The 25,855-nt window shown below is 50.2% G+C and overlaps 1 protein-coding gene across 1 annotated transcript in view; it reads right to left on the reverse strand.

Moving 5' to 3' along the window:
- Positions 1-25,855, reverse strand: part of LOC138560969 (pancreatic alpha-amylase-like) — a 200,509-nt gene that overhangs the window by 63,202 nt on the left and 111,452 nt on the right. Inside the window, exons 3-4 of the mRNA XM_069642753.1 lie at positions 14,894-14,986; positions 5,214-6,135 (exon numbers count right to left, since the gene is read on the reverse strand). Of these exons, the coding sequence (XP_069498854.1) occupies positions 5,214-6,135; positions 14,894-14,986 (1,015 nt within the window). The remainder of the gene's footprint in view (positions 1-5,213; positions 6,136-14,893; positions 14,987-25,855) is intronic.

The following is a 25,855-nucleotide window of genomic DNA, read 5'->3' on the forward strand; positions in this document are numbered from 1 at the left end:
GTGAGGCCCAAAAAGTCTCTCACCTGGGTTTGAGTAGTGGGAGTCTCCCAGTCCTGTACATCCTGTACCTTACTGGGGAGAGGTTGGATTTGACATCCTCCTACCTCATGACCAAGATACGTGACTTTCCCCTGAGCTATCTGGCACTTGGTGGCCTTGATAGTGAGGTTAGCCCTCTTTAAGGCCTGCAACACTCTACCCAGATGTGTCAAGTGCTCTTCCCAAGTGGAACTGTAGACGGCAATGTCGTCTAAATAAGCCACACAAAAGGCTTCCAGCCCACTGAGAGCATGATTGACCAATCTCTGGAAGGTGGCAGGGGCATTCTTCAACCCAAAAGGCATGACCCTAAACTGGTAGAGTCCCTCTGGTGTTGAGAACGCCGTCTTTTCCTTGGCATGGTCCGTCAGAGCTATTTGCCAATAGCCTGAGGTGAGGTCAAAGGTGCTCACAAATTTGGCAGCACCTATGGTGTCCACGAGCTCATCAGCCCTGGGCAATGGATGCGCGTCAGTTTTGGTGACGGCATTGACTCCTCGGTAGTCCACACAGAACCTCCAATCCTTGGTACCGGCCTGGGAACTTGTTTTGGGGACAAGGACCACTGGACTGGACCAGGGACTGGTTGAGGGTTCAATAACACCCAGATCCAACATCTTGGTGACCTCAGCCTGGATGTGGTTCTTAACCGTATCTGACATTCGGTAGCTCCTGCTCTTGACAGGCACGCTGTCACCAGTGTCAATCTCGTGCTTACACCACGGTGTAAGGCCTGGCGTCAACGAAAACAGAGAGGCATACTGCTGGAGCAAAGTCCGGCAGGCCCTCTGCTGCTCGGTTGTCAAATCTGTAGAGAGCTGCACTCCCTCCACTGAGCCATCCTGAGGGTTGCTATGCAGCAAATCAGGAAGGGGCTCACTCTCATCCTCTTCTTGCTCTGAAGCTAACAAGAGACATGAGACTTCTGCTCGCCTGTGGAAAGGCTTGAGCCTATTAACATGGAATACCTGAGGGGCCACCCCTCGGATTCCCATGTCAACCAGATAATTGACCTCGCCCATCTTGGAGATTATCCTGAAGGGTCCAGTCCATTTATCTGCCAATGCTCGAGGCTTGGTAGGCTCCATCACGAGGACCCCCTGTCCCGGAGTCCAATCCACTTGCGATGCTTTAAGGTCATGCCAGTATTTGTTCAATTCCTGGCTGGCCTTGAGATTCGCCGTTGCTCGACCCATCATCTGTGTCATCCTCCGTCTGAGGCCTAACACATAGTCCCCCGCTTGCTTGGCGGGACCGGGAGGGGTGGCTTCCAAACCTTCTCTGATCAAGGCGAGGGGCCCCCTCACGGGATGTCCAAAGAGCCACTCAAAGGGGCTGAAACCAACGCCTTCTTGAGGTACCTCTCTGTAAGCAAACAGCAGGCACGGCAGGAGGAGAGCCTGTTAGGCGGAAACCTGTGCAGTTCCCTCTGGGACCACTGCAAAAGATTTAGGACTACAGGTGTTTGGCAGTAAACCCACTTGGTAGCAGTCTGTACAACACAGATTCACTTGGCAGCTGTGGCTGAGCAGTCAGACTTCCCTCAAGAAAGCAGTATGTGGAGTATACAATATAGGGCAATTCTTCACAGTGAGACAAGCAAACACGCAACGAGGCTCAGTGTAAAGATATTAAGGTATTTATTTATAACGGAACATCTATGGAAAACACTATGGCACTATCACGGCAAACACTTCAATCACAATTACTCTATGAAGAAGAAACAATCAATACCACTAACAATATTTCGACAAGTCTAGGTTCTACCAGCATCACTTATTTGCAGACAGAGGTGTATGCCTCAACCTAGATGGCACTCTAATATCAGTTAGGACGGGAGAGAAAAATAAGCAGGTTACGAAATCAACACAGTTCAATACTTCACGGGAAAAATGCAAGGCAAGAAGGCAAAAGCCACAATAGATCATTAGGTTCAGAGGCCAGGCCCACTCGGAGAGAGGCAAGGCGATAGGTCGAGCCTTTGTAGCAAATTGTTATCGGCAGATTGGAATTAGAGAAAGAAAGGGTTTGCTCCCAAACTGCGCACACACATAGAATAATAAGCAATTGCAAATTAAATGAGTGGTTTTAATCAGAATTGGTGCAGCCTGACACGTGTTTCGAGCTTCCCGCTCTTCTACTGAGGCTGCTTGTGCAAAATTATAAAACATTGATGTACAACGACAACATTTGTTAAGCATGATTCAATAGCAAAACAAACCAGTCCCCAGACCCAGGGCAAGGAGGCAGTTAGGGTTTGCCAAACCAACACATTGAGTATATGGTTTAAAGTAACAGACAGTTGCAACGAATGCACATATCAAATCAACCCAATTCAAAGAAAGAAAATGAAAACACAAAAAGTGCGTAATTCGGTGGAAAAAACATAACACATTATAAAACAATGAAAAGAGGGAGGAGAGAGAAAAAAGACAAAAGAACAACAAAATTATTCAGTGAGAGAAGATGCTCATGGTAATCAGCCAGAAATACATGTATAAGGCCACTGACTGTTAAAATTGTACCTTAATCTTGGCTAGTGTGTATTTTGAATACTAGAGAAAAATGCAAAATTAAAAATTGTTTTATCAAGTGGCAACTTAATGAATCGAATACGATAAAAAGAGGGGTTGCAAATATGTTGCGTCATAGAAAATTGTTCTAATATTATATATATAGTTTTATCCCACTTACCAAAGGTAGAAGTTGAGTAATCTGACAAAGTTAGGCGTGGGCTCCCTATAAAGCAAAAGACGGGATGGCTATTTATGTAGGAATCTGACTGACTAGATTTCCACCTAGCAGTCATTTGAAAATAAAGAAATGACATACCATTATTTTGCAGTTGCACGAATGAATTTTCAGTAAATTATTATCTTGCTGCAGCACGGGCAGGAAACGAAGAATGCAGGTGCGGCAAGAGCCAAAGAAAACAAAGCAACAAGAGGTCAATTAGCTAATTGAGTGGTTTATCTCTGTGGACATCTGAAGCAGCAAGAATTCTTGCTGGAAGGGTCCGTGTACAAATTGTCAACGTTGACTCACCAGTACTTTCACTGCTATGTGGGGAACTGGAGCCAAACGGGAACCCTCTGTGTGCCGAGTATAACTCGGAGATGTGAGGGAAGCAACAGTGAAAACGCCCGTGCACAGGCGAGTCACCACAGAGTTAATGGGAAAACAAGAGCGCCATGATGGACTAGTGTAGATATCATGTAAAGGAAATCATTAAGGCTACTCCATATAGACAAGGATATGTTTGAGGTGTGCGTATGCCGGAAATAAATTGCGCATGGTAAATGCACAAGTAGAATTGGAATTACAAAAAAATAAATAAAAAATAAATAAATAAATAAATAAATAAAAAAATTTAAAAAAAAAAAAAAATTGCGAGACAGAAGGACATAGATCCGGAAGACATTAGTTAATTAATTGGAGTATGAAGTCACTTGAGCTGTCCACGGATGGCAGTAGTGTATTTTAAAACACCTGTGCCTGCATCTATAATAAAGAGTGTTGCATGTGCTGAAAAAGATGCTAAATAAAGGAAGTGCGCCTCGACCTGACTGGATATGCAAGGATTGTGTTAAAACGGTTGCGCCCATGCTAGCAAGTGTATTCATTAAAAAAAAAAAAAAGGGGGGGGGCGCTGCACCCGGGTAGATAGCATGATAGTTGAGTAATGACATGTAGATAGCGGCTGATTACCATTGACTTCCATACAAATAATCGGTACCTATTGGCATGACATGTGCGAAGACCTTAAAAAACACACGTGTACCATAACTTTTAAACAACATGTAATCACAAAAAGACAGATAGTTCATGGTCTGTGTTCAGGCCAAACTCTACAGTACGGTATTGACAAATCAATCGGGCTTCCAATTGTCTAAGTTTGAGTATCTGGTTGCCTCCACGTTGTGGAAGTGACACCTTCATCATCCCAGCAAATTTGATCATTGTCTTGTTATCCATTTGATGGGATCTTTGCCAATGCAAAGCTAGGGGATATTTGGAGTCAGATTGAGTAATTGAGTACAGATGTTCCCTGATACGAATTTTCAGCGGGCGTATTGTACTGCCAATATAGAATAGGCCGCAGACACATTTAATACAGTAAATGCAGAATTTCGAATTACAATTAATAAAAGACAAAATCTTATGTGTACCTAAGTGTCCGAAGTCGATGGAGGTAGTCTCCAGTGCATGTGAACACGTGGAGCAGCCCCCACACTTGTAAAAACCAGGGCGTGGGGGCTGGTGTAACCAAGTATGTTGCTTGGGTGGGATTGACATGAATGAAGGAGAAAGTATGTTCTTGAGGTTGTTTGCCTTAGTATAGATAAAACTTGGTGAGTTGTCCACCCAAGGAGTAATATCACGATCAAGTTGTAGGATGTGCCAATGCCGTTTGATTATATTGTAAAGCAGCGAACTATCCGAATTAAATCTAGTAATAAATTTGAGTTTCTGAGAATGAACAGTCTCGTTCCTTATTTTCGGAGTGAGTAGATCGCATCTCTTCATGGTCCGTACATCATGTTCTGCTTTTACTACTGAGCGTACGTCATAGCCTCTAGCTATAAACCTTTGGCGTATCAATGAACATTCCTGGTCGAAGTCTTTCGTAAGCAGACAATTCCGTCTTGCCCGAATGAATTCGCCTTTGGGTATATTGGAAACTACAGTTTTCCTATGACAGCTAGTAGCATGCAGAACTGCATTCACGGATGTAGATTTTCTAAAAGTTTTAGTTACAAACTGATTATCTGAGATACTGATAGTAAGGTCTAAGAAATTAACACATATGGGGCTATACGTGTGTGTAAATTGAATGCCCCAATTGTTGGAATTGAGATAAGCAACAAATTCATTTAAAAGCTCAATAGAACCATTCCAAACCAAAAGCACATCATCGATATAACGTTTCCACATGTGAATATGTGGCGTGAAAAGCTGGTTAGAGAAAACGAGTTGTTGTTCATAATTATGCATGAAAATGTTAGCTAACGCTGGGGCATAACTTGCCCCCATTGCAACTCCGATCAACTGTCTGTAGTAAGTGTTATTGAAAAGAAATACATTGTTGGTAAGGGCAACAGATAGTAAATCTTTGATCATTTCGATATGTTCGAAAAACGAGGCTGAATGAGCACGAAAGATAAAGTCTATACTGCTGATTGCTTGCCGATGATTAATGGATGTGTAAAGCGCTTTTACATCAAGTGTAACCAGGACAAGATTAGGTAACATAGGCAGTTGGTTAAGCATCTGGAGAATGTGCATTGTGTCACGAATGAAAGTAGGTATGTTGTTGACTAATGGTGAAATGCATTCATTGATGTACAGGGAAGTGGGCTCCAGGATACCACCACCTCCACTCAGTATAGGTCTCCCTTCTGGTATTTTAACAAACGGTTTGTGAATTTTTGGCAGGAAATAAGCAGTTGGCATTGTTGGCCCATCAACAATTAAGAATTGTCTTTCCACATCGGTTAACAGGCCTGCTGTAAGCCATTTGTCCACCACTAATTTGATTGTTGCACGGAGGGAGGTCGTAGGGTTACCAGGTAAAATTTCGTAACATCCAGGAGAATCAAGGTGGGCGAGGCCCATTGTGATGTAGTCTACTTTGTCCAGAATCACAACATTGCCTCCCTTATCTGCCTCCTTTATGATAATCGTATCAATTGAAGCCAGAGTGTGCAGAGCTTGTTGTTCTTTGATAGAGAGGTTAAATCTCGTGTTCTTTTGTTTGACAGAGTCTTGTAATTTGTGGATGTCATTGGTTACGACTTGGTGGAAAGTATCAATCAAGTTATCTTTAGGAAATACAGGAGTGAACTTCGATTTGTTTGATAATTCTTTTATTTTCAAAGTTTGTTGTTCAATATTGAGGTCATGCATCAAGTTCATTATATTCATGTTCGGGTCTGATCCATATTCATCAATAGACATGAGTACATGAGTGCTCAACATGGTTTGTAATGTGATGTCAGATGGTTGTGGTTCTTGGGGCTTACTTGTATAAAGCTTAACTTGTGTAGCGAAAAATTTCTTTAGTTTTAATTTACGAACAAATTTGAATAAATCAATCTGAATTTGAACATATTCATTGAGACCAGTAGGCGCAAAAGAGAGCCCTCGGTTAAGGACTGAACGTTCGTCAGAGGAGAGCGAATAACTACTCAAGTTATGAATTAAATCTATCTGATTTGATTCCTGAGAGTCTGTTGGTATGATGCCCGGGTGACTCTGCGTTGGGCGATCGGGGCGTTTGCGCCTGGTTGGTTGGCCGCCCCTTGTGCCCCTGGGCTTGGGTCTGGGGTTGAAATATTGACGGGTGGAGGTAATTGAAATCGAACCTGTTTGGCCGCAGCTAATGCGGCTTGGCGGTTGCCTTTTTTGTACCTGCGTATTTGTTCTAAAAAAGGCGTGGGCAGAATAATGGGTATTTGTTCCCCTTCTCTGGACTCGGTAGCATCAGAGAGATTAGGCTCAGAAGTAGCAATACCTGTTTCCAAATTAGTCTCAGAAGATGGTTTGTCACTGTCGCTATCGACTTCAGAGCTAGCAAGGGATGAAGCCAGACTACTCGTACGGGAGCGAGATACTTGATCATATTTAGGTTGATAAGTATATACCCTGTTATCACGGTAATCTCTATCATCTCGTGAGAATTTCCGTGATTTGCGTAGTTTGACTTCATCCTGATGTTTGCGTAAACGAGTATATAAAGTTTTATAGTTCTTGTCGATCGTAGTGCTGGGTGCATCATAGAGAGCAATTTCTTCTTTCAAACTATCGATTTGGACGACAATTCTGGCATGTTCTCTTTTAGCATGTTCAATAAGTAACTTGAGCATATTATTGGAACTGGTGGATAGGTTGCTTTCCCAGATTGAACCAGTTCAGAACTATACGTGAGAAAAAGCTTGGAGGCGACCCAACGGAAAGGAGAGGATTAAGACACCTCACTCGATCCGATCGAAAGGGAAACCAGGCGGACACGGTACCTTGTTTGTGGAGGGCAGCTCCGGCAGGGGCAGATGTTCCTGGTGGTGGATGCACGTCGGGTCTTTGCCAAGAGTAGAGATGATCTCGTCGTCGAAGAAAAGTGAAGTCCGGTGCACCACCAGGGAAGAGACCAGCCACGGAGTGCTCCGTCACAAGGCACCACCTTTTGGTCGCGGTACAGGGGTAGTGGCTATCCGGTTGTCGAGGTGCTCTGCACGGGCAATTCGACCACTGCGTCCTGAGGCGAAGAAAAAGCAAAGGGGACTGGTTGTTCCCACCAGTCAGGGGAAGAGACTCTCCGGCAGGGAGATCTCCTCTGTCGTCGGGAAGTGGTGAGTCCGTTCCGCAGGGCTCCACCGGAGGTGTCGTCGTGCAGGTCGGCTCAGCGTTACCCTCGTCGGATTCTTAGGTCCTGTGGCGACTTCTGAAGATCCAGTCCCAAAAGCCCTGCTTTTATGCAGAAAACCCCCATTCATTCAGCCTAGCTGTCAATCAACACACGCTAAGTGGAGCGGGGAGGCTCACCACTTGGGCCAATCACACTAGAGTGCGACCGGAGTTGGCAAGGCAACTCGGTCCAGGGTGCCTAAACCCCCTCCCACACCCCTGTGGTAACCCAGACAGAATGGCACCACTTTGGAGGGTCTCTGGACAGAGGCCCGCCAAAAGTGGAACAAAGGGCTCAACCTTTGGTTTAGGAGTCACAGAGACGAACACAGACGCCATTTTTAAAAACCGAGTTCTGGCAGAAAATACCATCCGATAAACTTATTTAAGATAGGTAGACCGGTGGTACGTTAGAGATTTACGAGGAAAAGTGTCAATCTCCAACAATGGGACGAATCCCGTCGGATTCTTAGGTCCTGTGGCGACTTCTGAAGATCCAGTCCCAAAAGCCCTGCTTTTATGCAGAAAACCCCCATTCATTCAGCCTAGCTGGGGTCGAACATAACAAGTAGTTTCCACTGCCACCAGCCAAAACTCGACGAGGGGGGACGGGACAGTGCCCCCTCGAGTAAAAGACCTAGGAGTAATCGAATTACCCCTACTAGTACGTCCACAATGAGATGGTTTGTACTAGTTCTGTTAGTCAATTTAGGTCTAGTAAAGCCAATGGTGACTTTACATGCCCGGGGAGACAGTAGTCAGTCCCCGGGTATGGAGTCTATGGTGGAGGTCCGCTAGGACGCCCCAGTGTTACGGCACGTAGGGTGCGGTGTAACACACATAGAAAAACATATGAGACCTTATGGAGTAAAAGACCCCATAGCCCAAGCCGGTCAAGTGGCACAGCGAGTAGAGCGCTCGCTTTGACATCTGTGCAGAGCCTGCTGACGCAGGTTCGAATCCCGGCGGGGCCAAACTCAGCCTTTCATCCTTCCGAGGTCGATAAATGAGCACCACACACCGTGGGTAATAATAAGCAGCGCTCAGATACCTGAGGGTTCGTAGCGCTATATAAATGCTAAATTATTATTATTATTATTATAGAACACATTGACATTCAAAGGAATTACACACATTCATGTCCAAGAGTGGGAGGAAAAGAGTCTCACTCTTGGCAGGATGGAAAAAAACAAACTCCAGAAATCCAGCAAAGCTGCTGGGGGACTCACTAGGTTAGGAAATTCAGCCTAAACAGAGAATTCTCCCTAACAGATCCCATTTCCTCCTTAGGGGCTCTTCTAAAGCACCTAGCATGCCCTTGAGAGTTTTATTAAACCGGACAACCAGACCGTTGGTCTGGGGTGGTAAGAAGTGGAGAACTTGTAGGTTACCCCGCACTCTTTCCACATGGTTTTCATGTACCTAGACATGAAGTTGGATCCTCGGTCAGAGACAACCTCCTTGGGGAATCCAACACGGGTGAAAATGCCCAGGAAGCCCCGGGTGTTAGGCAGAAACCTGTGCAGTTCCCTCTCGGACCACTGCAAAAGATTTAAGACTACAGGTGTTTGGCAGTAAACCCACTTGGTAGCAGTCTGTACCACACAGATTCACTTGGTAGCTGTGGCTGAGCAGTCAGACTTCCCTCAAGAAGGCAGTATACAGAGTATTCACAATAGGTCAAAAGAACACAATAGAACAAGTAAACACTGACCAGGGCTTGGTGTAAAAGAGATATAATTATTTATTTAAAACCACATCTAAAAAAATACACAGGCACTAATAGTAAGCAATTCAAAAACACGGTCACTAAAAGATATACACTCCCTTAGAAGAATATTAGCCAAGTCTTAAGTAAAGCCCCACTTATTTTCAGACAGCGGTGATCGCTTAGCGTAGATGGCACTCTAATAATTTGTTTTAAAAGGGAGAGAAAAGCAGAGAATAAATTGAAACAGATCCCAACACTTTTTCATGAACACAACAAGAGAGGAAGGCAAAGTAACACCGTGAGTTTAGAGTCAGTAGGCCGGATCCACTTTAAGGGGATCAAAATTAAATGTGTCCAAGGTCACACGGTTGCAGTGCACAAGAGTCTTGTAAAGGTTCAAAAAGAGTTGGACCAAAGAAAGGGACCAGTTAGAGGGTCAAGGCGGCCAGCCCAGTCCAGAAGGTTAAGGGGTTATTATTACCTTGTAGCAATCTTTGGAAAGGGAGGCCTGGAGGACATGGTACCTTAAAGTGGTCAGAATACTCCAGCGGAGCAGAGGAGGCAAGTTGGTGCTTCGTCCGGGGGAAGAGAGGATCTCGTCGGGGAGGAAGACAGGAGTCCGTTGCACTGCCAGGGAAGAAACCAGCCGCGGAGTTCTCAGGTAAAAAGAGCGGTCCTTTTATTCGCGGTCCAGTGGTAAGTGGCTATCGGTTGCCGGGGTGCTTGGCACGGGCAATTCGACCTCAAGCCGGGCTGGGGTGTGAAGAGAAGAAGGTAAACTGGTTGTGCCCACCAGTCAGGGGAAGATGCCTCTCCAGCCGGGAGATCTTCTCTGTCGTCGGGAAGTGGTGAGTCGGTTCCGCAGGGCTCCACCGGTGGTGTCATGGTGGTAGGTCGGCTCAGCTTCTCCCTCGTCGGATTCTCAGGTCCTGTGGCGACTTCTGAAGTTCCAGTCCCCAAAGCCCTGCTTTTATGCAGCACACCCCCATTCACTCAGCCTAGCTGTCAATCAAACATGCTAAGTGGTGAGCCGGCTGGCTCACCACTTGGGCCATTCACACAAGAGTGCGACTTGAGTTACCAAGGTAACTCAGTCCAGGGTGCCTAAACCCCCTCCCACACCCCCTGTGGTACCCAGACAGAGTGGCACCACTTTTGGAGGCTTCTGTGGAGAAGCCCGCCAAAAAGTGGAACAAAGGGCTCGACTTGGGTTGGAGTCACAGAAGAGAACACAAACGCCATTTTAGAATCGAGTCCTGGCAAAAAATACCAACCGGCGAATTAATATTAATTAAATAACCCGGCGGTATGTTCGAGGCTATGGGAATTAAATAATTAAAGTTGATAAACTCGAACAATGGGAAAATCCCATAGGGATCTATTCGCGGTCGAATATAAAAAGTGGTATCCACTGCCACCAGCCAAAACTCGATCAGGGGGGACGGAGACGTGCCCCCTCGACTAATCGACTAATCGAATTGCCCCGACCAGTATGTCCACAATATGATGCTTTGTACCGGTTTCTGTTAATAATTTGGGACTAGTAAAGCCAATGGTGACTTTACATGCCCTGGGAGACAGTAGTCAGTCCCAGGGTATGAAGTGTATGGTGGGGTGTCACTATGACACCCCTGTGTCACTGCATGGAGGGTGCTCTGTAACACACATAGTAAAAACACATGAGACCCTATGGAGTAAAGGACCCCATAGCCCATAAAACACAAACAGTCAAAGGAACACCATAAATCATGTCCAAGAGTGGGAGAAAAAGAGTCTCACTCTTGGCAGGAGAAAAAAACAAACTCCAGAAATCCAGCAAAGCTGCTGGGGGACTCACTAGGTTAGGAAATTCAGCCTAAAGAGAGAATTCTCCCTAACACTCGCCCCCCCCCCCAGACTAAGGGACAGGAGGATTTAATCCACTCCTGGATGAATCTCATACCTCTAGTCGATGACATACATCCTAGAGAGACCATCAGCATTTTGGTGGTGACATCCTGACCTATGTTTTATGGTCAAATCAAAGGTTTTCCTTTGTAAGCTAAATGACCTACAAACCCTTTGAGGAACATCAGTCTTTTTAAAGTTATAACGGATCTGGTTGACCAGTCCCTCAGAAGTTGTTACAACTTCTGAACCTGTGTTAAGCTTTTTCAAGTGGTCCTTATAAAGTATTCCCTTAGATCTAGAGGGGCTTCCAGAGGTCCTCACCACCTCTCTGTTGGGAGAAGGTTGGATTTTAGGCCTCTTGGTTGGAGGGGATGGAGATATGCAAGGCACATGCTTCTCCTTCCTCTTAGATCTACCTTTAACTACTTTAGGAGTTTTCCGCTTAAGACTAGGAATTGGGTTGGAGTCTTCTGTGGAAGGTCCAACTGTCTGAAGGTTTTTGGCCTTAGACTTTTCTTTTCTGGTTTTCCACCAGCACTGAGAATTACCAGTTCTCTTAGGCCTAGTTAGGGTTCCAGTAGGTCTATCCACCTCTTCCTCAGAAGCATAACTGGGGGAACAATGAGAGAGCTTGGTTGGGGCTTCCATTTCCCTAACATTTTAGCCTGAAATTTGCCTGGGTCAGAGGTCAACTTACCAACACCAGGGCTTGTAGTGGGGTTCTCAGTAGAGGTTCCCACAGGCTTAGAGTGGCTCCTTAAGGTGGCCTCTCTAGCCAATTTGGTTTGGTTCTGGGTCTCCATAATGGGAGACACCCCCGCGAAGTCCGAAATGTGTGGGGGGGAACACATTTTCTGCACATTACTCTCGGCGCCCCCATCGAAACACGCCGTCAAAAACACCTGACCTACCGTCCCGCGTTCCCACAGGTGTCCCGATGAAAACGGTACCTCACATGTGTGGGTGCACCGATCTGGGCGCCAAGGGGAAAGTCTAAAACAAAGGTAACCCTGAGTCTGTTTCGACACCTGAATTTGACACTTTCTCCAGACAAGCACAACATAATATGGGCCTCGGGTGTCCAGGCCACCAAGGAAAACAGGGAACCTCATGCATTTCCGAAAAGAGAACACCTGTGGGAATCCGCAGAGGTATGATTTGCGCAAATCGACCCAGAATTTATTACCCAGACACCCCAGGAAAGTCTGAAATGTGGGGAAAAAAATGCATTTTCCGCACATTTCACTCGGCGCACACATCGAAACACGCAGCCAACAAAAACATTGCCTATAGTCCCGCGTTCCCACAGGTGTCCCGATCAAAACGGTACCTTACATGTGTGGGTGCACCTACCTGGGCGCCAAGGGGAAAGCCTAAAACACAGGTAACCCCGAGTCTGTTTCGACACCTGAATTTGACACTTTCTCCAGACAAGCACAACATAATATGGGCCTCGGGTGTCGAGGCCACCAAGGAAAACAGGGAACCCCATGCATTTCCGAAATGAGACCACCCGTGGGAATCCGCAGAGGTATGATTTGCGCAAATCGGCCCAGAATTTATTACCCAGACACCCCCGGAAAGTCCGAAATGTGGGGAAAAAAATGCATTTTCCGCACATTTCACTCGGCGCACCCATCAAAACACGCAGCCAACAAAAACATTGCCTATAGTCCCACGTTCCCACAGGTGTCCCGATCAAAACGGTACCTCACATGTGTGGGTGCAAGGGGAAAGCCTAAAACACAGGTAACCCCAAGTCGGTTTCGACACCTGAATTTGACACTTTCTCCAGACAAGCACAACATACAGATATGGGCCTCGGGTGTCCAAGGCACCAAGGAAAACAGGGAACCCCATGCATTTCCGAGAAGAGGACACCCGTGTGAATCTGCAGAAGTTTGATTTGCGCAAATCGGCCCAGAATTTATTACCCAGAACCCCCTGCAAAGTCTGAAATGTGCCGAAAAAACCCACATTTTTCACTTTGTCGGGGGTTCTGGTTAAAACATTCTTGTCCGCTTCGCGCAAGTTGGACCTCTGTGGATTCCTACTGGTGCCTCTTTTCAGAAATGCATGGGGTTCCCAGCTTTCCTTGGTGGCTTGGACACCCTATGCCCAAATCTGTAGGTTATCTCCCCAAACCCTTTTGTGGTTACAAGTGGTTTAGCCATTTCCCTTTGCTGCTAGATTGTTGAACCCACACATGTGAGGTACCGTTTTCGTTGGGGCACCTGCGGGAACGTGGGAAGGTATGACATCTGTTGTTCGCAGTGTGTTTCAGTGAGGGAGCAGAGTGAAATGTCTGGAAATTGTGGTTTTTACCCCCAAATCTGGAATTTGCCAGAGGTTCTGGGTAGTAGATTCTGGGCCGATTTGCGCTTCCCCGTTTTCCTTGCTGACTTTGACACCCTAGACCCAAATCTGTAGGTTGCCCACATGAACAAATTGTGCTGTGGCGAAAGGCTTGGGGTTACCAGCGGGTTACCCTTTTCCTTTTGCGCCCCCGGGAGGTGCACCCACACATGTGAGGCACCTTTTACGTCAGGACACCTGTAGGAATGCGAGAAGGTATGAGATCTGTTGTTGGTGACGTGTTTCGGTGAGTGGACACAGGGAAATGTCTCTGAAATTGGCTGGAAATGAAGACAATTCTCAGACATTTCGCTCTGGCAACCCACCGTAACACACCGCCAACAACACATGGCCTACCTTCCCGCGTCACCACACGTGTCCCGATGAAAACGGTACCTCACATGTGTGGGTGCATGTTAGGAAAGATTTCATATTGTACATAATTTTCCTTCCATGTGGCAACCTTCAAACTTTTTGCTGTTTTACACCCTGATCTAGACTTTGCCAGAGAAGCGCAGCCTTCCGCCGCACTCCTCTGGGCTTTCGCTCCATTCCTAAGGGGAAACTGACATGCCCTTAAAACAGTCAGTACCGGGAAACGTTTTCCGTAGTTCTTTTCTCATGTTGCAGCTTTCGCGCAACATGGCACAAGAGTGCACCGTAACTTACATTACCGCGCTCTTGGGTCTCTAGTCATTCTACAGGCCCTAGTAACTCTCGATGGATTTATAACGAACTGTGCAAGTATGTCACGGACGGGACTGGTGGCAGCGATCGTTTCTTTGTGTTTTGAACTCCCTTTTGCCCTGTTAACCGCGCTTCACGTGTTTGGCCAAAATGGGTGACCTGGCTTCCAAAATGGCAAGACCATGAAGTTCTTTGTCCTGTCCGCTGACCGTCTTGCCCCTTTACCTTCCCCAGGTCGAGCGGACCCGGGGCCTTCCCTATTTGGGCATGTTCTTTCCCGCGAAACACAGATGCTTTCGCGGGCTTCTGCATGCCTTGTGTGTGCCTCCAGGATGTGGGCTGGGATGTCTGGTCCCAATACACATCCTGGGTGCCAGAGAGTCTAATGTGTCTTGAATGCCTGGGACCACCGTGGTCTGTGATAGGTCCACGTATGGTGTGAGTGTTTTGTGAGCAGATCTCCCATTGGGTCCTCTCCGTTTTGGCGGGAAGGGAACTCTGGAGAAGAGGAGGCTGGAAACACCACTACCATGTCGATCTCCTGAGTTCTCACGAACGACGGATACAGGAGCCAAGTATCCTGCAACTAAGAGGCTGAACCGAGGAATCGCTGGTGACCTGCAAGGACTGCTCCTCTGCACTGCTGTCGCCCTGTGAGACCATTCTGCCTCTGATCAAACGAGAAGGCCTGTACTGGTACTTCGACCCTTTGGAATAGTGGGAACAACTATTCTCGGCATCTTCATCATCTCCTGCACGTAAGCCCTTGGAAGCGTCTCTGGGCCATCCAGTGGACTGCCAGCCTACCCAGGAGCCTTGCTCTGTCACTGCCGTCAGGTTGCCGATGTATTCTGAGTCCTTGACACTTTCACACGATTCATACACTTGGCATTCCCAGGTCTGAAGTGAGAAGTGTACATTGGGCTGAAATACACACAGCCGCTTCGTTGCCCTGCTGTGGTAACAATCTGTGTGGGTTCACTCCGTTTGGGACATCCTCAACTCTAACTTCTGCTGCCGTGGAATCTACACGACGCCGATTGGTCCCCTGCTTGTATCTGAACCTGCCAGCACTGAAACTGATGCGGAGAAGCCTGGGTCTGCCTGCATCGGGGATCGGTGAGTAGCAAAGCTAGGAACCGGTAGCCCTCCTGCAGTAGCCTGTAGCTTTTCCTCGCTGTGTTAAACAGCACGCCTTTTTCGTACTCGCGCTCTGCTTCTGCCCGTTAGTGGAGGCCACGCTTGAGTAGCGGAGATCTGTTCGTCCTCCTTTGTTCACCGCTCTGAAATGCCTGATTTCCTTGAAGAGACTCCCCTTGGCCCATTGGCACCAGCATGTGCAGGTACTTTTGAGCACAAGGCTCCACTCTCCGTAGGGCTCGAACTTCCTTCTAGTTAGGTGGCCTCTGAAGGCGAACTGGGTCTAAAGATTACTTGCACTGCCTGTTTTCCTCCCCATCTAGGTGGTCTGCATATTTCGTGCTTCTAACTCTTTATACCCTTCGGTAATTGTATATATATTGTATCTGATTGTGATGTGTTGTTTACTTGAGTTTTACCATGATTTTTTACTATGGTCAATGTTACAGAGGCCTTGTAATAAATGTGTCTATATTTTTAATATAACACCTGCTTGGAGTAATTTGTAAGTGTCCTTGTTTTGTGTGCTCATTGCGGGCTTTCAGTCACACTCACCCCTCTTGAGACCTAGCCTTGACTGCCGCCATCGCTACCCTGATTGGTCTGGCTTGTCCAGAGGTTACCCTGTTCCAAGAAACTAGGCTGGCCATCTGAACCTCTGCCCCTCCAGGACAGAGTTCAGAAATCCGTCTTAACAGTGCACCTACCGGGGGCGCAAAAGGAATCGGGTAACCCACTGGTAACCCTAAGACTTTCGCCACTGCCCATTTTGTTCATGTGGGCAACCTACAGATTTGGGCCTAGGGTGTCGAAGCCAGCGAGGAAAACAGGGGGCCCCATGCATTTCCGAAAAGAGGACACCCCTGGGAATCCGCAGAGGTATGATTTGGGCAAATCGGCCGAGAATGTATTACCCAGACACCCCTGCAAAGTCCGAAATGTGGGGAAATAAAACGCATTTTCAGCACATTTCACTCGGCGCATCCATCGAAACACGCCGCCAACAACACATGGCCTACGTCCCGTGTTCCCACAAGTGTCCCGATGAAAACAGTACCCCACATGTGTGGGTGCACCTACCGGGGCGCCAAGGGGAAAGCCTAAAACACAGGTAACCCCAAGTCTGTTTCGACACCTGAATTTGACACTTCCTCCAGACAAGCCCAACATACAGATATGGGCCTCGGGTGTCCAAGCCACCAAGGAAAACAGGGAACCCCATGCATTACTGAAAAGTGGACACCCTTGGGAATCCGCAGAGGTATGATTTGCACAAATCGGCCCAGAATGTACTACCCAGACACCCCCGCAAAGTCTGAAATGTGCGGAAACTAAACGCATTTTCAGCACATTTCACTCGGCGCTCCCATCAAAACACGCCGCCAACAACACATGGCATACCGTCCCGTGTTCCCACAGGTGCCCCGGTGAAAACAGTACCTCACATGTGTGGGTGCACCTACCGGGGCGCCAAGGGGAAAGCCTAAAACAAAGGTAACACCAAGTCTGTTTCGACACCTGAATTTGACACTTTCTCCAGACAAGCACAACATACAGATATGGGCCTCGGGTGTCCAAGCCACCAAGGAAAACAGAGAACCCCATGCATTACCAAAAAGTGGACACCCGTGGGAATCCGCATAGGTATGATTTGCGTAAATCGGCCCAGAATGTATTACCCAGACACCCCCGCAAAGTCCGAAATGTGGGGAAATAAAAAACGCATTTTCCGCACATTTCACTTGGCGCACCCATCGAAACACGCCGCCAACAACTCATGGCCTACCGTCCCGCGTTCCCTCAGGTGTCCCGATGAAAGTGGTATCTCACATGTGTGGGTGCACCTACCTGGGCGCCAAGGGGAAAGCCTAAAACATAGGTAACCCCAAGTCTGTTTCGACACCTGAATTTGACACTTTCTCCAGACAAGCACAACATACAGATATGGGCCTCGGGTGTCCATGCCACCAAGGAAAACAGGGAACCCCATGCATTTCCGAAAAGAGGACACCCGTGGGAATCCGCAGAGGTATGATTTGCGCAAATCGGCCCAGAATTTATTACCCAGAAGCCCCGGCAAAGTCTGAAATGTGCCAAAAAAAAACACATTTTTCACTTTGTCAGGGGTTCTGGGTAAAACATTCTGGTCCGCTTTGCGCAAGTTGGACCTCTGTGGATTCCTACTGGTGCCCTCTTTTCAGAAATGCATGGGGTTCCCAGCTTTCCTTGGTGGCTTGGACACCCTATGCCCAAATCTGTAGGTTATCTCCCCAAACCCTTTTGTGCTTACAAGTGGTTTAGCCGTTTCCCTTTGCGGCTAGATTGGTGAACCCACACATGTGAGGTACCGTTTTCGTTGGGACACCTGTGGGAACGCGGGAAGGTATGACATCTGTTGTTGGCGGCGTGTTTCGGTGGGGGAGCAGATTGAAAGGTCTGGAAATTGTGTTTTTTACCCCCAAATTTGGAATTTGCCAGAGGTTCTGGGCAGTAGATTCTGGGCCGATTTGCGCAAGGCAGACCTCTGTGGATTCCCACAGGTGTCCTCTTTTGGGAAATGCATGAGGTTCCCCGTTTTCCTTGCTGGCTTCGATACCCTAGGCCCAAATCTGTAGGTTGCCCACATGAACAAATTGTGCTGTGGCGAAAGGCTTGGGGTTACCAGCGGGTTACCCTTTTCCTTTTGCGCCCTGGTAGGTGCACCCACACATGTGAGGCACCTTTTACGTCGGGACACCTGTAGGAACGTGAGAAGGTATGACATCTGTTGTTGGCGACGTGTTTCGGTGAGTGGACACAGGGAAATGTCTCTGAAATTGGCTGGAAATGAAGACAATTCTCAGACATTTCGCTCTGGCAACCCACCGAAACACACAGCCAACAACACATGGCCTACCTTCCCGCGTCCCCACACGTGTCCCGATGAAAACGGTACCTCACATGTGTGAGTGCACCTACCGGGGGCGCAAAAGGAATCGGGTAACCCACTGGTAGCCCTAAGCCTTTCGCCACTGCCCATTTTGTTCATGTGGGCAACCTACAGATTTGGGCCTAGGGTGTCGAAGCCAGCAAGGAAAACAGGGAACCCCCATGCATTTCCCAAAAGAGGACACCCTTGGGAATGCACAGAGGACTGCCTTGCGCAAATTGCCCCAGTTTTTATTAGTCACAATCCCCGACAAAATGTGATATTTGGTGGGGAAAAAACACAATGTTCACTTTGTCTGTGTTTCTGGGTAGTAGATTCTGGGCCGATTTGCGCAAGGCAGACCTCTGTGGATTCCCACGGGTGTCCTCTTTTGGGAAATGCATGGGGTTCCCTGTTTTCCTTGCTGGATTCGACACGCTAGGCCCAAATCTGTAGGTTGCCCACATGAACAAATTGTGCTGTGGCGAAAGGCTTGGGGTTACCAGCGGGTTACCCTTTTCCTTTTGCACCCCCGGTAGGTGCACCCACACATGTGAGGTACCTTTTTCTTCGGGACACCTGTGGGAATGCGAGAAGGTATGACATCTGTTGTTGGCAACGTGTTTCGGTGGGTGGATACAGGGAAATGTCTCTGAAATTGGCTGGAAATGAAGACAATTCTCAGACATTTCGCTCTGGCCACCCACCGAAACACACCGCCAACAACACATGGCCTACCTTCCCGCGTGAAAACGGTACCTCACATGTGTGGGTGCACCTACCGGTGGCGCCAAAAGGAAAAGGGTATCCCACTGGTAACCCCAAGCCTTTCACCACTGCCCATTTTGTTCATGTGGGCAACCTACAGATTTGTGCCTAGGGTGTCGAAGCCAGCAAGGAAAACAGGGAACCCCATGCATTTCCCAAAAAAGGACACCCGTGGGAATCCACACATGGCCAAATTGGAGGGGCGGCCCATCTCATGTAGCCCTCCCCAGGGGCAGATAAGGGGGGGGGCTGTCCTGCACTCCTCCCTGGGTTTAGCTGTCCGTTCCTAGGAGCAGATACCTGGTCCCAGGGAGGGCTGCATGACATGGCACCCGCTCCATTGCGGCCGGGGGTGTTCAACGCGCCATCTCATTAGAAAATTCCCAGACCCTTTGGGGTGCCCCACAGCCCCACCTAAAAAGCGTTCCACCATTTTCACTTTTTTCCTTTGGTAACCCAACTCCCTTTGGTGCAGAGAGGCACATTGATGTGCCAATCTGGCCCCAGGGTGCCCAAACCTTACAGCCCCACCCACTGGGGGCCTGTCCCACCATTTCTGGGGGCCCTCTCCCCCCTCACCCCAAATGAGTGGCAGGGGCATCTCATGCAGGCCTCCCTGGGCCTCCTACAAACAGCTGCGTGAGCTACACCCCTCCTCCATTTAGGGTGGGGGGAAGAGGGCCGCCAAAAATGGTGGGACAGGCCCCCCAGTGGGTGGGACAGTAAGGTTTGGGCACCCCAGCACCAGATTGGCACACCAATGTGCCCCTCTGCGCCAAGGCAGGTATAGTAAAAGAAAATAATTCAAAATGGCAGGCTGTCCTTTAGCGGGGGCTGAGGGGCGCCCCTACAGCGCTGTAGAATTTTCTAATGTGAAGGGGGGTGCACCTCTCCACCCCCACCCCAATTGGAGGGGTGGCGCATCTAATGTAGCCCTCCCCAGGGGCAGATAAGTTGGGGGGCTGTCCTGCACTCCTCCCTGGGCTCAGGCGTCCCTTCCTAGGAGCAGATATCTGGTCCCAGGGAGGGCTGCATGACATGGCACCCACTCCATTGCGGGTGGGGAAGACGGGGTCACTACCCCATCCCATTAGAAAATTCCCCTTCCCTTTGGGGTGCTCCACAGTCCCCCCTAAAATGTGTTCCACCATTTTCCATTTTTTTCTTTGTTTACGAAACTTGCCTTGGCGCAGAGGGGCACATTGGTGTGCCAATCTGGCCGCGGGGTGCAAAAACCTTACTGCCCCACCCACTGGGGGGCCTGTCCCACAATTTTTGGGGGCCCTCTCCCCCTTAACCCCAAATGGGTGGCAGGGGCACCTCATGCATGCCTCCCTGGGCCTCCTACAAACGGCTGCGTGAGGTACACCCCCCCTCCATTTGTGGTGGGAGGGGAGAGGGCCCCCAAAAATTGTGGGAAAGGCCCCCCAGTGGGTGGAGCAGTAAGGTTTGGGCACCTCGGGGCCAGATTGGCACACCAATGTGCCCCTCTGCGCCAAGGCAAGTTTAGTAAACAAAGAAAATAATTCAAAATGGCAGGCTGCCCTTTAGCGAGGGCAGAGGGGCCCCATTCACCACCAGGTAATTTTCTATTGTGAAGGGGGGTGCACCTCTCCACCTCCACCCCAATTGGAGGGGCGGCCCATCTCAGGTAGCCCTCTCCAGGGGCAGATAAGGGGGGGCCTGTCCTGCACTCCTCCCTGGGCTCAGGCGTCCCTTCCTAGGAGCAGATATCTGGTCCCAGGGAGGGCTGCATGACATGGCACCCACTCCATTGCAGGTGGGGGGAGGGGGGTCAACGCCCCATCCCATTAGAAAATTCCCCAACCCTTTGGGGTGCCCCGCAGCCCCCCCTAAAAAGCGTTCCACCATGTTCTCTTTTTTTCCTTTGGTAACATTGATGTGCCAATCCGGCCCGATGTGCCCAAACCTTACTGCCCCACCTACTGGGCAACCTGTCCCGCCATTTGCGGGGGCCCTCTCTCCCCTCACCCCAAATGGGTGGTGGAGGACCTCATGCAGGCCTCCCTGGGCGTCCTACAAACGGCTGTGTGAGGTACACCCCCCCTCCATTTGGGGTGGGGGGAGATCCCCAAAAAATGGCGGGACAGGCCCTCCAGTGGGTGGGGCAGTAAGGTTTGGGCACCCTGGCGCCATATTGGCACACCAATGTGCCCCTCTGCGCCAAGGCAAGTTTCGTAAACCAAAAAAAAAAATGGAAAAGGTACACTACACTTTAGGGCGGGCTGAGGGGCACCCTAAATCGCCAGGTAATTTTCTAATGTACTGGGGGGTGACCCTCTACCCCCCCCACACCAAATGCAGGGGGCATCTCATTCAGCCATCCCTGGGGGCAAATGAGAGGGGGACATCTCATGCAGCCCTCCCTGGAGTCAGATGCCTCTTACTAGGAGCAGATATCTGCCCCCAGGGAGGGCTACAAGAGGTGCCCCATTTTCCCCTTGGGGTGAGGGGGAGAGGGCCCCCCCATTTCTGTAAAATATATCCCTGGTGGCTAGTGCCCCCCCATCCCACCCAAAATTCCCTTTTTCTTATTTTCATTTTTTGTTTTATTTTTTTTGTTTTGCCCCCTTCCCTGGGGGCAGATGATCAGCCATCTGCCCCCAGTGGGGCCTAACCTGCAGGCCCCATCCTTTGGGGGCCTGCACACTAATTCCTGGTAGCCCTCCCCCACGCCCCAATTGGATGGGGGGCCAGCTCATGTACTCCTGCATGGGGCCATAAATCTGCCCCCAGGGAAGGCTACAACGGGTGGCCCCCCTTTCCGCTCAGTGTGGGAGGGGGAGGGCTACCACTATTTTGTGGGGGCAAAAAAATCCCAGGCCCCCCACCCCCATCCTATTTATTTATTTATTTATTTTCTTTTTGAGCCCCATCCCTGGGGACAGATGATCAGCCATCTGCCCCCAGGGTTGTGTACATATGTGCCCCCATGCTTTGGGGACCAGGGGGGGAGAGGGCTGCTTACTTGAAGCAGCCCCCCTCTCCCCCCACATCACAAATGTTTCCATGGTGGTCCAGTGGGTTGCTGGTCACGTATCGAGCGCTCTGCGCTGATCCGTTACCAGCAATGCATCATATACGTGGTGTCCTTGGAAAGGGGAGAACCTCCCCTTTCCAAGAACACCACTTTTTGCTATATCCCTGGTGGCCTAGTGGGCCCCAGGGCCCCAAACCTCCTCCCACCGCCTTTTTTATTTTTATTTTTATTTATTTTTTTCACCCCTGGGGGCAGTGATCACCTGCCAGCGCTGTGACCCCATGCTTTGGGGCCACGGGGGTAAGGGGGCTGCTTACCTAGTAAGCAGCCCCCCCACCCCCTGCGTCACAAACAGATCTCTATTGATCCTGTGACATTGCTGCTCACGGATCAGGCGCCCCGTGCCTGATCCGTGAGCAGCAATGCCACACAATGGGTATCGTTGGAAAGGGGAGAATCTCCCATTTCCAACGATACCCGCCTCGATCTCCGGCTTGAAATACAGCCGGAGATCAAGGTTGACAAAGAAGGGCACTCACCTTCTTTGCTCACTGCAGCAGCCTAAAATGGCTGCTGCAGTGATTTTACTTTCAGTTTCACACCGACATGCTTTACGCACGCCGACGTGAAACTGAAGGTAATCCAGCCCCCTGGCAGTGAGGGGGGACTTCCCCCTCACATAGCCCGGGGGTTGGATTACAGCTGAGCGATCCCTGCTTTGCAGGGATCGCTCAAAACAAGGTGCCAAAAAGGACGAGCTATCTCGTCCTTGGCACTGCACATGCACTTCCAAGGACGAGATATCTCGTTCTTGGCACTAAAGGGGTTAATACATTTCATTCATGTCCAGTGTTGGTGTGGTCTGCTATTTGCTTGATTCATGTGTTAGTTGTCATTGGCTCAGTCATGTGTCACTGCTGTGTGCATATGTTGCACATGTCTAGGGGTGCATGCACGTGTAATTCTGTGATTGACGTGGGATGGGGCATGCAACAATGGTTGGTCGTGGATTTGCATTGTGTGGGTTTGCTATGGGGTTACATTTGGGTGTGCATACGATTCTGGGGTCTGTGTTGCCATCAACGGGGTGGGGGGACATGAATCAGGGCCTGCTGGCAGGTTGCCGTCACAGGTGGGGGTGGGTGGACATGAGTCGGGGCCTGCTGGCAGGTTGCCGTCACTGGTGGGGGTGGGGACACATGAGTCAGGGCCTGCTGGCAGGTTGCGATCACTGGTGGGGGTGGGGGTGGGGGGACATGAGTCGCGGTCTGCTGGCAGGTTGACGTCACTAGTGGGGGTGGGCGGACATGCGTTGGGTCCTGCTGGCAGGTTGCCATCACTGGTGGGGGGTGGGGGGACATGAGTCAGGGCCTGCTGGCAGTTGCTGTCATTGGGGGGCTCCATTGTGGTGTGGGCTGCCTGATGGCATGCGCATGGGTGATGGGGGTCAGCTGTATCGTGGGCTGCCTGCTGGCATGTGCACGGGTGATGGGGGGGGGTCAGCTGTGGCGTGGTCTAGCTTGCTGGCATGTGCACGGGTGATGGGGGTATGTTGTGGTGTGGGCTGCCTGCTGGCATGTGCACGGGTGATGGGGGGTCTGGTGTGGTGTAGGCTGCCTACTGGCATGTGCACGGGTGACAGGGGGTCCGTTGTGGTGTGGGCTGCCTGCTGGCATGTGTACGGGTGATGGGGAGTACGTTGTGGTGTGGGCTGCATGCTGGCATGTGCCTTGGTGATGGGGTGTACATTGTGGTGTGGGATGCATGCTGGCATGTGCATGGGTGATGGGGGGTCAGCTGTGGCGTGGTCCAGCTTGCTGGCATGCGCACAGGTGATGGGGTGTTGGCTTTGGCGTGGGCTGCCTGCTGGCATGTGCACGGGTGATGGGTGGGGTTCGGCTGTGGCATGGGCTGCCTGCTGGCATGTGCGCAGGTGTTGGGGGGGTCCATTGTGGTGTGGGCTGCCTGCTGGCATGTGAACGGGTGATGGTGGTTCAGCTGTGGCATGGGCTGCCTGCTGGCAAGTGCACGGGTGATGGGGGGGTCAGCTGTGGCGTGGTCCAGCTTGCTGGCATGTGCACGGGTGATGGGGGGTACGTTGTGGTGTGGGCTGCCTGCTGGCAGGTGAACGGGTGATGGGGTGTCAGCTGTGGCGTGGGCTGCTTACTGGCATGTGCACAGGTGATGGGGGGTTGGTTGGTTGCGCACTCCTCGGAATACGGGTACATGTATTCCGTGGGGTCCCATGGAGTTTTACATGCGATTGGGCTGGCGCGAGCGAGGTACCCGTATTCCGGGGGTGCGCGTGGGGTTTTACACGCGATCGGGATGGCGCGAGCAGGGTACTCATTCCTTGCGCACCCCCAGAATACGCGTACCTCGCTCACGCCAGCCAGGGCCTGCTGGCAGGTTGCTGTCATTGGGGGGCTCTGTTGTGGTGTGGGCTGCCTGATGGCATGTGCATGGGTGATGGGGGGTCAGCTGTAGCGTGGGCTGCCTGCTGGCATGTACGCAGGTGATGGGGGGATAGTGGGGTGTCCGTTGTGGTGTGGGCTGCCTGCTGGCATGTAAACGGGTGATGGGGGACGCGGCTGTGGCGTGGGCTGCCTGCTGGCATGTGCATGGGTGATGGGGGGGTCAGCTGTGGCGTGGTCCAGCTTGCTGGCATGTGCACGGGTAATGGGGGGTATGTTGTGGTGTGGGCTGCCTGCTGGCATGTGCACGGGTGATGGGGGGTCTGGTGTGGTGTAGGCTGCCTGCTGGCATGTGTACGGGTGATGGGGTGTACATTGTGGTGTGGGATGCATGCTGGCATGTGCATGGGAGATGGGGGGGTCGGCTTTGGCGTGGGCTGCCTGCTGGCATGTGCACGGGTGTTGGGCGGGTCCGTTGTGACGTGGGCTGCTTGCGAGATGCGTTTGCAGGTGATCCGAGCATGCGCACCCTTTTTCACGCGATGTGGCTGGCGCGAGCGGGGTACGCGTGTTCCGGGGGTGCGCATGTAGTTTTACACACGATTGGGATGGCGCGAGCGGGGTACGCATTCCTCGCGCACCCCCAGAATACGTGTACCTCGCTCACGCCAGCCAAATCTTGTGTAAAACTCCTCGCGTACCCCTCGGAATACGCGTACCAGTATTCCGAAGAGTACGCAAGGACTTTCACACGCGATTTGGCTGGCGCGAGCGGGGTACGTGATCATTTTTGGCGCAATTTCGTTGATGGGGGGGCTGTATGCTGGTCCACTGGCCCCTGCGCCATATTGTGGTTTTGTGCGACTGCTTTTGATGCAAGGGGCGGTGTTAGGGGCGTAACTGGCGCTGCTGGATGGTTGCTGCGCCACACTGCGCCACGGCTGGCTATGGATGGGGAAATCCATGAATACACGGTGCATGGAAATGGGATTTAGCACACGCGGCTGGCGCACGCTGGTGCATGCTCCCTCTCTGCCCGAGCCGCATGCGCTACTTCTGCGCTGGATTCTCTGAATTACCCCCTAAATATCTCTGTGTTTCTACTGGGCCATAGGCCAAACTTTGAACATTAGATTTAAATCATGAAATTAATACATCTGGTGGCGGCGAGTTACCTATTTCTTTTTCAGAATGTTTACAGAATTTGGGTTGAAAGAACTGAATCTGGAGACAAATTAATTATAATCAAATGGTAAAACATACTTTAATAAGGTTTAAAACGGTTATCTAAATCCAGCAAGTATTGTTTAAAATGAGGTTAGTCGTTCTGGGACACTGAGCCTGCAGCCGTTTAGCACCATTGATGTGACTTACCAGGCAATTCTGTCGCCAGGAAATGGTCCTATCAGGTGCATTATGGCCCACTCACACCTACACTGTAGAGGCTGGCGAGGCATTTGTCCACTGGGAGGGCAAGCTAGACTGGATGGCATCACACAGTAGATGGCACCATCTCATGCACATATTTGCCACATATT

This window comes from Ambystoma mexicanum, chromosome 1q, assembly GCF_040938575.1.
Source record: "Ambystoma mexicanum isolate Mex_15411 chromosome 1q, UKY_AmexF1_1, whole genome shotgun sequence".
Taxonomy (NCBI): Eukaryota; Metazoa; Chordata; class Amphibia; order Caudata; family Ambystomatidae; genus Ambystoma; species Ambystoma mexicanum.